The sequence below is a fragment of the Hyaloscypha bicolor genome (genome assembly GCF_002865645.1).
Source record: "Hyaloscypha bicolor E unplaced genomic scaffold K444scaffold_118, whole genome shotgun sequence".
NCBI classification, from domain to species: domain Eukaryota; kingdom Fungi; phylum Ascomycota; class Leotiomycetes; order Helotiales; family Hyaloscyphaceae; genus Hyaloscypha; species Hyaloscypha bicolor.
In genome coordinates, this window is record NW_020194620.1 from 601,280 (window position 1) to 617,877 (window position 16,598).

The 16,598-nt window shown below is 40.1% G+C and overlaps 4 protein-coding genes across 4 annotated transcripts; 2 read left to right on the plus strand and 2 right to left on the minus strand.

The window, feature by feature from the left end:
* Positions 1-447: 447 nt before the first annotated feature.
* Positions 448-1,260, plus strand: K444DRAFT_616037 (uncharacterized protein). Its single transcript, XM_024880842.1, has one exon. The coding sequence runs from the start codon at positions 609-611 to the stop codon at positions 927-929; it is 321 nt and encodes a 106-aa protein (XP_024733137.1). The 5' UTR covers positions 448-608; the 3' UTR covers positions 930-1,260.
* Positions 1,261-4,151: 2,891 nt separating this feature from the next.
* Positions 4,152-6,129, minus strand: K444DRAFT_616039 (ankyrin). The gene has a single exon (XM_024880843.1). The coding sequence runs from the start codon at positions 6,057-6,059 to the stop codon at positions 4,314-4,316; it is 1,746 nt and encodes a 581-aa protein (XP_024733138.1). The 5' UTR covers positions 6,060-6,129; the 3' UTR covers positions 4,152-4,313.
* A 773-nt stretch (positions 6,130-6,902) lies between these two features.
* Positions 6,903-7,548, minus strand: K444DRAFT_535733 (uncharacterized protein; the record flags this gene model as incomplete). Its single annotated transcript, XM_024875316.1, has 3 exons — positions 6,903-7,072; positions 7,156-7,286; positions 7,448-7,548. The coding sequence occupies 3 exons, from the start codon at positions 7,546-7,548 to the stop codon at positions 6,903-6,905; spliced, it is 402 nt and encodes a 133-aa protein (XP_024733139.1).
* Positions 7,549-8,568: 1,020 nt separating this feature from the next.
* On the plus strand, positions 8,569-10,631 carry K444DRAFT_665889 (uncharacterized protein; the record flags this gene model as incomplete). Its single annotated transcript, XM_024887135.1, has 5 exons — positions 8,569-8,665; positions 8,704-8,933; positions 8,978-9,605; positions 9,635-10,407; positions 10,486-10,631. 5 exons carry the CDS (start codon positions 8,569-8,571, stop codon positions 10,498-10,500), a joined length of 1,743 nt encoding a protein of 580 aa, XP_024733140.1. The 3' UTR covers positions 10,501-10,631.
* Between the last annotated feature and the right edge of the window lie 5,967 nt (positions 10,632-16,598).

Sequence of the window (16,598 nt, forward strand, 5' to 3'; positions counted from 1 at the left end):
TATATTGAGGGAAAGGGCAGCCAAAGCAAAGCGGATGTACAGATGAAAAGAGGTCGCTTTGACGCAGGTGAACATTTCTTCTCTGGTATTCGCATCTCCTTGGCTTGTAACAGAATTGAAAGTTTTTTTTGTCTCTTGACTTGCAGTGCATCGAATTGTGACGCGAGGAGGCGGTGTGAAATGTGTGTGAGAGGTTTGTGTGGAAATGGTGAGGTGTAAGAGGTGAGAGTTTGTCAAGTGGCATGGGTTTCATCTCTTATGGAGTAAGTGGACTCTTGGAATAAGACCTTTTCCACATCCACAAGTTTCTGATAAAGTGAAGATATCTTGATCACGGGATTTTAGTAAGGAGGGGAGAGTTTGTTGCAAGTCGCTTGATTTGATTTGATTTTGATTTTGATAATTGAATGGTCAAGTTTTACGGCAAGTGCCTGAGGGAGGAGGAAATAGGCATGTTGTTCTGAAAGGAAGGACTTTATATACGATGTTCTCAAAGTCTTTCGGACATCCGTTTCCTCTGCTCTAGTTGTATTGTTTGCGCCCTCTAGTTGCCTCTTTTGGTCACTCCGCGCCAGGTTAGCGTCGGGGGACTTACGTTTAACGCGAATATGCTCTTAGCGCATGTTCTCTCGTGGTTTCGTTGCAGGTCTTGTGGACTTGCCTCCTATGGACGTGCCTCTACGGCTATCCCTCTACGGCCCATCCTCATCCACTTCCGGCTGTCCTTCCACGGCTTTCCTCACTCGGACCACTTTACCGGTCTCACCCTTATCCTACCACCTCCTCGGAAAGTGAGGGGTTGTCCCGCAGGGCCTACACCCTCCCTGTCCGCGCTTGCATCACTCAACAAACAACAACAGGCCCAAGCCATCCTTGCTGAGTCCCCCAAAGCACTGGGCGCTGCTCGCATACCATGCCTTGGCCATTAACAAAAACTCTAAGCTCAACGGCTGGGTTATTGCACCTTGCAACCAGGGATTCCTCGTCGCGCTCATGAAGGCCCTGGGTATTGACGCGGAGGCGCTCCATGCAACCATGACTGACAAGGAGCGAAGTTCCCTAGTCCAGCGCTTTACTCAAACAAACACATGCTCACTACTGATCATGAGCCACATGCTCTCCGCCGAGGGCCTCAATCTGGAGAACAATTGCTGCGTTTACCTCATTCTCACCCCCGGCTTCTCATGGACTTGGGAACTACAATAATTATTCCGAATCAGGAGACTGCTACAAATCAGACCCCAGTTCTGCATAATCATCCACCTCCACGGATCAATGGACTCATGGTTCCACAGCCACCAGAAGTACAAGAGTCTCGACCACGACGTCGCACTCTATTGCCCCAAGGTAGATCCAGAGAAGAATTAGGGGCAATATGACTGGCTACAGTTCGGACGGCGGCTGCGTGAATGGAGCTTTGGCCCCTTTGCCATCAGAGGCCGTACACTTCAAGAGATATGCAACAAAATTTTCAGGAAAATGGGATGAAAACTGTTCCCATGATTCACTTCAACCACGAGATCTTTTGTTGCACATCGTCGACGGCCGTCCGACGGACGGATGAAGAATTTTCGCCGCGGACTGACCGGCGGACCTCACGATGTTGGGACGGAGCGGCCGGACGAGCCAACCGTCCGCCGCGCGGACTGACCGGTTGTGGGGTTGCGCACTCCCGCGACAGGGGACAGCCGTGAAGGGACAGCCATGAAGGGATAGCCATGATGGGACATCCCAGCGGCACCTCCATTCTAGGACAGCCGTAGAGGGCGGGAACAAAACACCTCCAATCCTGATTTGTTTAGTCCAGAATATGAGCGAAGACCGGGCGATGAGGGAGGAGTCTGCAGTATTTAATAGCCACGCGTACTATTCCCACCGGATGTCCACTTGCTGCTCGTGTGGATAGGGAACCAGAGTGAATAAGACATCCAGGCGCGATCTGCAACAAAATCTTTTGGGGTCGAGATGAATGGTAAGAGAGCGGTTTCATCTCATTTCTTGAAAGGAGATTTCGTGCATATCACAACTGGGCACGAACCTATCCTGGGCTTGGATTGGGGACATCTTCTAACAGAGGTCATATTGCTAAACTGCAACACCTCCAACCTTACTGTGGACGTCCCATCGATGACCGTAGAGCTGGTCCAGATATGTTCAGCCAATGTGAGGACAGCCCTAGCTGACCAAATGAAAGAAGACACCCCCCGGAATGTGGTACCGGCAGAAGACGGCCCGCCAGAGATGGTCAAAGGTGTGGCCCCATGGCCTGCAATCTGCAATAGAAGTTCTGTTGCAGAAGTCTAGCCAAGCTTCACTTTCTTCTGTCAAGGACAGGCTCGATGTTGCAAAACCACTGGAGCTTTCGGTCCCCAATACCTCCCTCGCAGTTAAGCTAGAGCAGCAACTGCCGAATTCCAAAGAAAGGAACCTGGCACTGGCGAGGTTAGGATTCTGTGGGTACGATTATTATGCAGACTGTTTGGCCCGAGTTACTCCGATTGATGCCATAGGTGCCTTACCAAACAGTCGCCATAATGATCGTGCCCGCCAAAATCATCGGTCACAGTAGATAAATCGCGTAATAAGCAACGGCTAAGATTGAAGATCGCACAAGCGGTAACTAGGATGGGCTCTATACAATCTTAATAGTGTACAAAGTTTGTATCCCACCGGCTTCGGCATAATACTGTGACCTTTTCGGTTCGTAGCAGCGGAACTCGGTGGCTAAGTCTTCGTCTCCAAGCGTCATGTCTTTCCATTCCTGGTCCATGATTTGTCGGATCTGCTTTACGCGTACTAGGGTTATAGGGTCTGCGTCAAACCTCACGAGACCAATACGGTGAAATTCTTGCCTCGAAGATCCAGCTGGCTTGAGGACAAGCCTTAGGCGTCCAGCCTCTGTTTGGAAGGGAACCATGGCGAAATATGTTCCATTCTCTTCATCATGACCAAAGCGCCATTCCCCGTACACTTTCGCCGTCATTAGAGAGAGTGGCGTCTCAAGCTTGACGTTTCCGCTGTTGACCTGAAGCATGGTATCCCCGCATTGAGATGTGACCTCGACTCCAAGAAGATTCGGGCTGGTTATAAGACTTTGGCCGTTTAAGGCTAATTCGCAGCTAGCACCGGAATTAGATAAAGCCCAGGACCAAGAGTGGACCTCAGATCTTTTAATATTTTTGTACATTTCTTGTATTGGGGTCCCAAACATCGCGAACTGCACACCTGGCTTCCCTTTAAAACTTATATCGAACAATATGTAGTCGGTAGGGCTATACTCCACAAAATTGTAAAAATTTAATTGCAACTATTATGGAAGTTATTATAGAAAACCTTGATTTTTGGGCAAGTTTTGTATATATCATGACTTACCAGAGGCGCATCCTGGATGGGATGACATAGCTAATCGCGGAAGCTATCCCAATTCGGCGCTGATCTTCCCAAAGAAGTAATTAAGGCGAGTTTTTTTGCTCCAATTAAGGCCGACTTAACTGAGGTATATAATACACTATATTATTCAAGTATAATTCCATTTAAAGACATATCCTTCTCCCCACATCCTCCCCCATGCCCCGCCCCCCCACCCCTCCCGATTTTATCCTTTCTATTATAAAATACGATATTCTTTTCCAGCTAACCTTTGTCCTTACGGACAGGCATATGAAATCACATCGTGTACAGGGGTTCTCGGTACAACAATATGGCCAAGACGAGCCACTTCTCACTCAATCTTCGTACAAATATAGCGATGAGTTGTGGGGTTCCTTATTAGGATCTTTAAGGTACTGGCAGTTGCCTCCTATGGCTACTTAGCGTTGGATACATGGAAGGCCTCCAGCTTTATTGACACCGCCGGGCCCATCCACCCTCTATAGCCTTAGAATAAAGACAAAAGACCTGGGAGCGACTAATACCAGTCCACTTCTCAATTTTGAAAATTAGGAAGGCAAGCCACTTCGCGGTAATAATTTGAACACGGGCTGTAACACAGTGATCCTTAATAACAGGAGGGTGGGTACTTGGAGCGGTTAAAGAAGAAGTAGCAGGAGGAGGAGGAGGAGGAGGAGGAGGGGGAGGAGGAGGAGGGGGAGGCTCACATTCAAAGTCAGGGCCAAAATCAAAATACTTATTGTCGTACAATAAATAGGCTTCTTTTTCAATGCGGTAATCTGATTCAGAATATGACGCAGAGGAGGACGAAGAAGATGAAGAAGCTTCAGTGTCGTCGGACACTGAAGCGTATAGTAAATGTCTTGCGGCTATATAAACTAGACAAAAGTGCGCATGATGTACATAAATTATGGTACAAAATCTCAATCCTGTGTGATCTTCTCTCTGTTAGTACTATTTATTAGCTCTACTACCCCCCAGTCCTCCCCCATCTCCGCTTTTTGGAGTGCTGTTTGCCCGAGAGTATTCTTTAAGTCCACCTTTATGTCATCATGTGCCAGAACTAGGTTTGCAATCACGGAGACACCCATTGCCAGATGGAGTGCCGTATCGCCGCTCTTGTCTTGCAAGTTCACATCAATATTGCTGTGTGAGAGCAGCATCATTACAATCCCTCTCATTCCGACTTCTGCCATCGCCATGAGCGGGGTTTTTTTCCTCTCCTTATCCTTCAAATACATAGTAATATTGACGTGTGAGATGAACGTGTTTATAATATCATCGCGCCCGGCTTGTACCGCTACCATAAGCGGTGTTCTCTCGTCCTTATCCTTCAAGTTCACATCAATATTGCGGTGTGAGAGCAACATCTTTATAATTTCTTTGCGTCCGGTTCGTATCGCTACCATAAGCGGTGTTCTCTTGTCCGTATCCTTCAAATTTACATCGATATCTTCATGCTCAAGTAGGAGCTTTGCTAACCATTTGCGATTTGTTTGCACCGCCAATAATAGCGGTGTGGTACCTCCATCATCTTTCAAGTTCACGTCGATATAGTCGTGCGCAAGCGATGCCTTTGCCAGAGGTTCATTCTCTGCCTTTTGTGCCCAGTTTAAGGCCAAGTTGCTCAAAAAGCCTGCACTTTCAAGAAACTGCGGCATGGTATAGTCGGACAGAAATTTCGTGTTGTGTAGCTCGGGACAGCGGAGTAGAAATGAAACTACGTCCTTCATAACCTCCTGTTCTGACTTTGAATATTCCGCCCGTAGGATATCGCTATTACACGCATCTGAAGAGATACCAAGTAACGCGTAGATGTTGTCTCGCGGGTCGGATGCAGCGGTTTTGCCGAACTTTAGTAGAAGAGTCCGAAGATCCCGGTTTTGGCTCCACCAAGACTCCTCCCTTAAAGGTCCTGGCATAATATCCAAGATTGATTGGCAGTGAGGAGGAGGCGTCACTCCTATTAAAGATGGAACAATGGCGAATGTGCGTGCTGAGACCGACTTAACGCCGCACACAACAACAGCTCTTCGCGCGTTTGCAACTTCTTGCAAAATCCAAACTCTGCTAAACCAGGGCCACTCGAAGAGTGACTCTAAGCCGTTGCGCTGTCGGACTTCCACGTTTGAGTGAATGTTCCTCAACTTGGGTTGTACAGTTGACCAAATATCTCGCCAAGCTTGATCTGAAGATCTCCAATTGTTCCTCGAATAGTCAATGCTCTCTTTCTCGACCTCCTTTATCGAATCCATGAGAACGTTTGTATCGTAAGTGGCGGGACCTAACCAGATAACCACACGTTCAGCCCGACGGTAAACGTTGCTCATCTGTTGAACTTGGTGGCCCTTCTCTTCGTGGTTCATTTGATCAATACATAGACCGTCAACCCATAAAATCCGATCTTCGTTCTCGAGGCGTAGATACTGTAGCGCCAAATATAGGTTTTGAGTAACATCAAACTCGCAGGCATTGACCTTGATCTTGTCTGTCTTTTCCGTACTTCCCCATGTATATGACAAGGCTTCGTATGGCATGATATCCTCGGGTTGATCAAACCATGCTTGGAAGATTTCGCACTGAATGTCAGTGCCGCTGCCTGCTAGAAGTCGCGCAAGACGGAATGCAGGTCGTGCGAGATTGATCGAGTCATATTCGAACGTGGCCATTGCGATCTCTGGTAAGATGTTTGAGATATTTTGTCGTGTACTGAAGCGATTAGGATCAACCTAAGAATTTTGGAAAAGGGACTACAAACCTTTGAGTGGAAACCAAGGAACTTAAGAAAAGCTTTCACAAGGCTGGTGTAAGACTTTCAAGGAGGCGCAGCTGAGGGAATTATTTTGGCGAACCAATTAATTGATCATCATTAGCTGCGAGGCCATCCGAGCGAGACGACCTTCCAGCAGGCTACGTTTCCACTATTGTGACTTGCAGAAAGTCTGAAGCCACATTGCTAGATATGCTTCTAGGACACTACGCCGACCCTAATTTACACTTAGGTTTAGGGAACAGGAACAGGTATCAGGTTCCCAAGGCTATACCCGTGAATCGGGAAGGGTGTTGAGTTAGTGATAGGGGATTGATAAGAAGGGAGCAGGGCTGTGGTACCCCTGCGGAGGCGTTGGGTGTCATATCTCGTTGGGTGTGCTTCGTTTGACACTGCCACGATGTGGCTTGCTGCGCCCCTGCCATAGAGTACCTCACCGCAGGCTCCTTTCTGGAATGCCTTGTCCGTGACGTAAAGCCTCCAACACCCCTCATCTGGCAGACAACAGATCCAATATGCCGGCTTGTAACCTAGCGCTATGCGTTGACTTGCTGTGTGTGAGAGGCCGTGGCGGGCTACTAGACGCTCCTTGCTTTTGGTGAGTTTCTCTCGATGAATACAATTCTACTCTATGGTAGTTGATCAAAGAAGAAGTACATCCCAATCGTTTCTTTGGCCTCAAGGGTAGTTTCTCCCAACTCCTTGCGTTTGATCCATCGACGACTTCTCTCTGGGCTGCCTTCTAACCTTGGTGGTCGTGAATCACAACCTCGAAGTTAATCCCACAGACGGGATCACGAACAAAAGCGCCGTAGTAGCCAGGATGGTAATGATTCCTCGGGCCTGGTGCGCCATTATCCGTAGCACCGGCTTTCAACGCCGCTTCGTGGAACTGTTGGACTTGTTCGACCGCTTTTTTATGCATGTACTCGTCAGCCCTGCATCCCAAAAAAGAATGATCGTAGAAGCAGCAAGAGATCAAGATTGAAACCCACTTTCGGCAGTAAATGCAGTGTGCTGTCTCTTGGAAATCTCCTTTGCGGTGACATCGTCCATTGCGCAGCCCTGGACCCAGAAATAGGGACCAGTGTCACCCATTCCAACAGCGGTTGGGATGGGGCGCATTCTAAGAAAAATTTAGATGAGGAGTTTAATACACTTCATTCACGATTGAGATCGACAAAACTTGCATTTGTCTTGTCCGGAGAGTCGAGTCCGTGAGAAAGGGAGAACCATAGCTTGAGGGTAGAAAATAAGGAACGGAGAACGATGGATTGGGTAGCTTACATCTCTTTGAAGCCCATATGTCCAAGAGTAGCAATGAGGAAGTTGACTACGCCGTCGAGCTTTTCGGTTGGAACGACGATGCCTCCATGATCGATTTTCATGGCTGGTAGTGTCTGGGGACGTTGATGTTCAGAGATTTAGGGATGGACTTGGATTGGTCTTTGATTGCAAGAAGAGGTGAGAATTTTGTTACCAGAATATGGAGGGGCGGATGGCGGGGTACTTAAGAGTTACCTTGAAACATGTAGTGGAGTTTGTGATGCTCCGAGAACCGTGGCTATCCCCAGTTAGGATGAAGGATTGAGGAGCCGAGAGAATTTGTCCGATGCTGACTCCAGGTGGTACCTGGCACTGGCTGGGCGTACGGGGTGCGTAATCCGATGCGTTGCGGCCAGGTGGGAATTTTCCGGGGCGGATTAATTATTTATCCGGAGGAACACCAAATCACGCTCTGCTGTTTACATGTAAATAAACCACTTAATCAATCAATTGCACCACAATCACGATGCCAGACGATACTGTGTTCGATTCTACCGATAAAGGGACCCTTCGGCCTAATGAGGATCCACTGCGCAAGCAGGGGAGTACCTGTAAGCCTATGCAATTGCCCCAATTCGGCTGGGAAATCACCTTACCTGAAGACGTCTCTCTTGATGATCCCATTACTTTATTTACTATGTATTATACCCCTGAAATCATTGATTTGATAGTTGAGAAGACAAATAGCTATCTGCGAGAGCCTCAGGACGATAAGCTTAAGCGAGACCAGGACTCAGGGGGAATGAATAAGCATTCTGCATTGAACGAAGAGGATGCAAATTAACAAGACCAACTTCTGCTTTTGAATTAATCGTTGTTAGGGATTTAGGAGACAGACTCGCTCTGCCCAGGAGTTATTCACAGCCTCCAGACCAAAACAGCGAAGACATTTGTTTCAATATGAGAGATCGGAAGATGTTTCCGCCTAGGGCTGCGATCTACTGTAACTGACAACATCGGGGCCTTGCTACTAAAGTTAATGCTCACATTACTTCGCCCACCCTGCATCATAACCTTATTTCCACCTCCCCTGCAATCCTTGACTTCCCAATGACTCTCAAACAAGAGAACAGTTTTCAAAGATGGCGTCGATGGTCGATTCGTTCAAGACTGGGAAGGTCTCAAAACCAACCGATCTCACCCGCAAAATCGAAGTGATTGGATATGTTTATGACGCTGGTGGGCAGGGGTACGGAAGGTCACGGAACGCCAAGCAGGTGCTAGCACGACTCCTACGCGAAAATCCCAAATCGTATATCTCGGTGGGTTTGAGGTCTACACTGAATACTCTTCGGATGGAGATACGGTAACCTTGAAACGCGAGCGTCTGTCTGTTTCGGACGGCACATCACGCGTGGCAATCGTCGAAACCCTTACGAGTGGCGCCGATTCTCCAGAAGCATCTTCCCCCTTGATCCGCTACCAAATATCAAATAGCCTCGGGTCGGTAAGCATTGAATTGGACGAGGTTGGACGTTATCTCGTACGAAGAATATACGCCATGGCTCAACCTCATACCAAGCCGTACGGAGCCAGCTGACGCCAGCCAAAAAATATCGTTACACTGGAAAAGACCGCGACAAAGAGTCTGGTTTCTACTATCACGGAGCTCGTTATTATATGCCCTGGCTTGGGCGATGGGTCAGTGCTGATCCAGCGGGCTTCGTGGGCGGACCTAACTTATTCATTTATGCGAACAACAATCCCGTGTGCAGAAATGACCCAGATGGTACGAACGGTAGAGTAACGGTAGGCGTACCAGGCAACCCCCAGACCGAGGAGCAACTCAAAGAGATAATGGTAAAGAAAGGGGTAACCTGGACGGGGCATGCAAAACAGACTAGGCCAAGTCATTGGGAAGCAATAGGGGGAGTGATCACCGTCAATAAGAAACCTGGTCCTTCCGGCAGTGAGACTGGCGGCGCATCCGAGCCTCCTGGAGGCGCTCCTGGAGGGCCGCCGACTGGATCACCTCAAGGAACTCCTGAGGGTTCTCCCCAAGGATCGCCTGAGGGCTCGCCAGCTGGTAGTGGTACCGGTACTGCAACTGGCGCGCAAGGTGGACAAGTTGGCCCAGGACAAGGTGGACAGGGCGGACACGCTGAAGAAGCCGGACCAGGTGGATCAGCTCAGGCGGCGGCGCAGCAGGTCCGGAGGAGCGCAGCTTCTGGTCTCGTGGGGGCTTCACACTGGCTGTCGGCGCTCTCACACTTGCGCTTGGCGCGATCATCCTCCTGTCCAACCCGGTTGGCTGGTTCGCGTTGGCTTCTGGTATTCTGTTAGTAGCAAGCGGCGCCTTTGGGGTTGGTTTCGGGGCCACACACCTGGGACTATCCTATAGTGGGAAAACGACTGCAGAGGAGGACAGACGACTCACCCATATCGCGTCGACTGTTATGACTTTCACTGGCTCCATCGGCGGTCTGGTTGGAGGCACCGCCGGGTATCTCTGGACAGGTACAATGGAGGACCTCGAGACCGGCGCCTTCTGGGGCAGCATCGCAGAACGGGTCGGAGTCCTTGCGGAAGGCGCAATCAGCATGGTCCGCATGGAGATCCAATTCGGGCGCGGACCCACCTCCTGGAGAAGGGCGAGCGACGTCATCAAAGAGCTCCTTGGAGCAGGAAAGGCCAACCCGGCGGCGCGCATGCGCACCAACCCCTTGTTCAAGAAACGGGAGACCCGACAGCTCTCGCATGTCATCGCACAGCGCTTTACCAAGGGTTGGGGGTTCTTCAATCGCCCATGGAACACGAAGCCGATGTGGCAGACGGACCACATGCTCATTGATGCAAAGGCCTACCAATTCGGGACCACGGCATTCAAGGCAGCATATGGTGCACTGCGGTACCGTGGGCTTGAGCGACTCTATCGTATCGCTCCGGAGTGGATGCGCGAGGCCTTCTTTGGTGCGAGCGAGGTAGGTAGAGGTTATGTGACTGATAAGGGAGCGAGCAAGTGAATGACCATTCGTTGTTTCTGAATATTAAACTCTTAGGTTCTTGTAAACTAGTTTAGCAACTATTTCTGACAAAACGACAAAAGAGTGCCGAGGAAATTGTAGACTAATTTTGATGGAAATGCCTGTGATGGATATATTTTTGGTTTTGATCAAGAAGCTGACATCCTCAATTTTCGACCGGCAATCCTTGATTCAAACCTTGACCTTCGTCCTCGAGATTTCACCATGATTTCCGTCTAATAAACCTCTTGTCGATTTTTCTTATTTAAATTTCCGAACGCGGGGGACAGTCCCGTTACACCATGGACCGTTCGGGGAATGTGCTGGGACGGAACCGGTAATTACCTAGCTTCTACTTTATTCCCTGAACATTCTTTGGAGAAATCCCATTGGACGTTGAGTGATCGGCGTGAAAGAGAAAAAAGAGCTTAAAAGTCAAGCTCGCTTAAAGAAGCCTGTAAATTATATGCTAGCGCTCTTAAGGTTACTTAACCTCGTTAATAGAATTAACTAAAAGAGGCCCGATAATAGGCCTTTATCCCCTATAATTACAGGCGTGGTAGCGCTGTGGAGTCGTGCGAATTATCCTATGTCGCTCTTTTCGGCATTTTGACCCTTTACCCCCAAAATCATGCCCTACCCTACCCCTTAGAAAACAGAGTTCAAAGCCTCAAGTTTCCGCGGTATCTCGTTCGGTGTCGATCAAGATATATTTATATCCTACAGCCTAGATTTTCATCGTGCGGCTTCCACCACAAAGGTGGCGAAGTCCCAAACTCGAGAATACCCGTAATAGTGAACTGTTTGCCAGACACGCAGATCCGCCGCCCACTACAACTACAGGAAGTCATCACTTGAAGCCGCCTCCGCTGACACCAGTACTACCCGGGGCCAGGAATCGCGCGCTTCAGGCCAATGCTTGCAGTCCAAGCCGGCATCGATACAACGGGTAATGTGACGGCGGGATCGAGGCAATAGCCAAGGCTCAAAGATCCGAGAATCTCATGTATTGAAAATACTAAGCTAAAGAGAAGAAGGAGAGAAGGAGAGAGGGGAGGGAATAAAAGGAGGGAAATACTAGCTAAAATTACTGAAATGTTGGCTAGCTAGATAAAACCAGTCATATAATAGCCACTTTTATATAGCCCCTAACTAGTATTATTACAAGTAATTAATTTCCTCTTTAGCTTAATATATAAGGCTACTATAATTATTACCCTCAATTTAGCTAGTATAGCTAGTATTATAAAGACTAAGCTCTTTTCTTTACTAATTAATAATATAATAATTAGTAATAGCTAGCTATATAGCTTCTTCTTATTATAATATTCGGAACTAACTATAGTTATTCTATAAAACTAGCCGGAAAGCTTTTAGAATTAGCTAATTCTTTTCTATTCCTGAATCTGGCTTCTTAAAATATAAAACCTTAGACTATTTTAAAAATATTAGCTTTTTTATATTTATTATATTTTTTTTTCTTTAGAGCTAGCTATAATAGTAGCTATTTAATAAGCTTAAGAAACTTATATTACTAGTAATTAATTTATATAAAGATCTTAAAGAAATTAGTTATTAGATACTTAATTATATTAAAATTAATAATTATTTAGCTACTTTATTTTTACTTTTATATAAAAGAGAAAATTAAAATAGCTTTTATTAATTCGAGTTAATAAAATTAAGGAAATATATAGGAAAAATAGTTATTAAATAAAATAAAAGAAACTAATAAAAAACTATTTTAAATTATTTATTAAACTCTTAAAATATTTAGTTATAATCTCAAGTATTACTCGAACTTCTAATAATTTTTTAATTTTTTATTATATTATATATATTTTATTTTTTACTACTTTAACTTTATTATTATTACTTAATTTCTGCTTTTATATAAATATCTTTTTTTTCTTTATAATTAGATATTTCTTTTACTTTTATATTTCTTATTATAATTTATTAATTTATAATTATTTATATTAATAAACTAATATCTTTTTATATTAATATAAGAGTTTTAATTAAAGCTATATTAAATAAATCTAATTAATAATATATTCTATTATTAAAACCTTTAAATAATACTTAGTTTATTATATAAAGCTAAATCGAGAATTATTATTATTATTAAAATAATTCAAATTAAATAGTTTTATAATTAATATAATATATTATTTTATAATAATAAGAATAGCTTATATTAGTATAGCTATTTCTCTGGGAGTTACGTATATAGTTACGGGATACGGGATACGGGATATAAATAATAAATAATGAAATATAGGTAATAGAATATGAGATACGGGATATAGTTATATAACCTTGTATCCTATTAGTAACTTGACTAGTAGACTAGACTCCTTTAGGCTTAGCAGATTTAGGGATTATATATTAATACTATAATACTATAATTCTTACTTCTAAATAATAACTTTACTAATTATATATAAATAGTACTTTTATACCTATATAATAGTACTATATATTACTAGTAAACCGATACTAATTAGTTAATACTTATAAATTAGGAAGAATTAAGCTATACTTACCTAAGATTCGGTTATTTAGGGATAAAGCTATTATTCTAATTAAAGAAGAAATAACTATTAATCCTATTACTTGTAATTTGGTTATATAAGTAGGAAAAATACTTGATCTTACTAAGGCCCAATTATATTATATTAAAAAGGAAAATATTTATTAGTCCTATTACCTATAATTTGGTTATATAAGTAAGAAGGGTACTTAATCTTACTAAGTACTAAAACAATTAGCTATTTAACTATCCTATTCTATTCCTATTTAACTCTTATAAAACCCTCTCAAAAATTACTTTCTTTTAAATCCCTAGGGCTCTTAAGTTTTAGAACTATTAAGTTCTCCCGAAATCTCAATATTTTACTTCTTAAATTTCACTTCCTAAATTTCTTATTATAGACGAAATTTTTATCTTAAATATAATATCTATTATGAATTACTTATTTTATAAACTATTTTCCTTCTTATAAACCTATTTTCCTTATAAACTACTATATCTCGAACTAGATATAAGCCTATAGAATATATAATAGTAGAATATACTATAGTAAATAATTTCTTTATTAGATCTATCTAATCTAATTACTTTATAAATAATAATAATTTTAAGAAATTAGTAAGAAAATAGAGATATAGGATTAATCTAAATTCTATTAAGGTAAATAAGATAACTAAGTTCTTAGATACTAAGCTATTTTAATATATTCTTTATAAAATAGTTAATAATAATCTTTAAGAGCTATTTAGATATAATTTTAAGAACTTTACTTATTAAGGGAACTTTAATAAATTTAAACTTCTAGAGATACTATACTTATATAAGACCCTTTAGTATAGTAATATATTTATATAATAGAATAATAATACTAATACTATTATAAATACCTTATATATTATTATAAAAGAGGATAAATAATATATATAGTTAAATGAGAATATATTAGTAACTAGACTAGATCTTATTAAGGAACTAATCTTATTAGGCTTTATTACCTTTATAAAAAATAAGTACCTAGAACTTATTATCTTTAATATTTCTATATTACTATTACTTTCTTTACTACTTTTTTTATTACTATATCCTATATCTCTATTAGATTTATATACTAGTACGGAAGCTCTAGGAGTAAATAATATACTCCTATTATTATTACTACTATAACTATATCTAAATAATTCCTAATTTCCTTTAATTATAAAACTTATTAGGGAAGTTACTAAGATCTATATTAAAAAGTAAAAGTATAATAGATCTAATAATAATTTTAATTATAAACTTACTATTTTCTTTAATATTTACTAATATATAAAGCTTTTATAAGAGATACTAATATGAGCTTTTCCTATTATATTAAAAGAACTAGCTCAAGACTATTTCTATAATAACTAGCTTTCTTAATATATATATAAAGAGGCTTATATTAATATTTATAGCTTTTTTAAAAGCCCTGAATTCAAATATTGAAATTTAAATAAGTAAAATATTATTATATTAGCTTCTATAATAACTAAATTTCCGGAAAAGATAATATTTGAAACTATTTAATTACTAATTAATAAATTATATTAACTATAATATAGTCTTATATCTAACTTATAAAATACCGAATTTCTCTATAATAAGATTATTACCTCTTACTAAGGCTTCCGGACATATAGATATATAATCTCAGACTCTCTTATAAATCTCGGCTAGCTTATTAATAAGCTCTAATTATCTATTATTATATATAAGAATAAATAATAAGCTAATCCCGAAATCTTCTTTACTAATTAATAATACTATTCTTAGAACCTTTTAAGCTATTATTTCTCCGGAAATTATTAATATAGACCTAGCTATAATTTCGGAACCCGTAATAATTACTTTAAGCCCTATAATTATAATAATTATATTCTAAAGTTATATTTTATATATAAGAAACCTAAATACTACTTATAGAAATATATACTAGAGAAATAAGAGGCTAAGAAGGCTCGATTTAGGGATAGAAATATCTATTAGTTTAGATCCCGAAATACTTATAACTTTAATAAATACTTTAGTAATACTTATATATAATATATTACTAAAGCTAAAGATAAAAAAAGTAATAAGGGTAATAAGAATAAACTAGTAAATAATACTTTTAAGGCTTTATTAATAGAAATAGATAAAGAAAAGAAATATTATCTAGATTTCTATTTTACTTTAGTTAAAAGCTTTTTAGCTACTTCTACTACTCTTGCTTTACTAATAACTATAGCTAATATTCTAGTAAATAACCTTATTTCTCTTTTCCTTATATACTAGATAATAGGCAAAAACCATATCTTAAAGCCTATTAAACCCTTAATAGAAAACGCCTAGACTTTTATAATTAATAATATATTAAAATATAATACTTATTACTTTTATAAAGTTATAATTAATACCGGAGCCTCTAGATACTTAACTACTAGTTCTAACTAATTCTAAGCTCTCTAGTAAACTAATAATAGTATTAAACTTAATAAAACTACTAAAGATTAAGTTAATATCTAGTTTAGTATTAGATCTATATCTTTTATTAGATTTATAATAGTAAATATACTAATTAGGTAAGTATAATTTTATATTATATCTTTAAAGATTCTATTTTTGCTTAGTTTAGCTAATATAAATAAGCTAGGGATCTACTTTAATAATCTTACTAATTATCTTATTACTTTTACTAGAAAATATATATTTATAATATAATATTTTAGATACTTTTTCCTGCTTTAAAATACTATATTATAAGGCTTTATTTCCGAATTCTTTATTTATAATTCTTGCTTTTTTAGAAATCGAATTATAATATTTATATTATTATTTTAGTTATTTATTTATTAATAAGCTCCGAAATATACTAGAATAAGCAGGCTATAATATTAATATAGAAGCCCTTAAGTATTTTATAAAGTATTATAAATAATACCAGAAATATAGCTAATTATCCGAATAATTTAAGTTTAATCTAAGAGATAATATTAGCTTTAATTACTTTATTATTATTAATATTTTCTATATTTCTAGTAAGCCTATATTTTATATTATTAATAAAGGCACTTAATATTAAGCCGGCTAATAGCTTTAGAATATTAGTATAATATATATCTAAAATATACTCAAGTAATACTAGATTAATAACTATTTAGGCCTTTTTAATTAGATTATAGCAGATGCCAGAAAGTAGTTTACTAATAAGAAGTTCATTTAGCTTATAAATATTATAGGAACTAAGATTAAGATTATTCCTATAGAAGCTTATAACTCCGTCGGAATTATAGAATATTACTATAGCCTAATCTAATATATCTATCTTATTATTATAGCTAAAGTTAATAGAATTAATAAGGATATTATACTTTAAATAGCTTTTAAGGCTATTAATAACTCTATAGGACCTAATAGTATTATCCTAACTCTTTTAGTTTATAGTACTTTACCTTAAATAACTAAATATAATATCTTATTACTTACTATATTATAGTAATTAGTAGTACTTAAGAAAGTAATAGTAGAAATTCAGAAGCTTTAAGCTAGATTTTAAATTATAAATAGTTCTAGTATTACTAATATTTATAAATTATTTCTAAATTCGAATATT

What these genes read in the sequence shown, in the direction of transcription:
- K444DRAFT_616037 (XM_024880842.1), top strand. Translation starts at nt 609, where the DNA reads ATGCTCTTAGCGCATGTTCTCTCGTGGTTTCGTTGCAGGTCTTGTGGA.
- K444DRAFT_616039 (XM_024880843.1), bottom strand. Translation starts at nt 6,059, where the DNA reads ATGGCCACGTTCGAATATGACTCGATCAATCTCGCACGACCTGCATTC.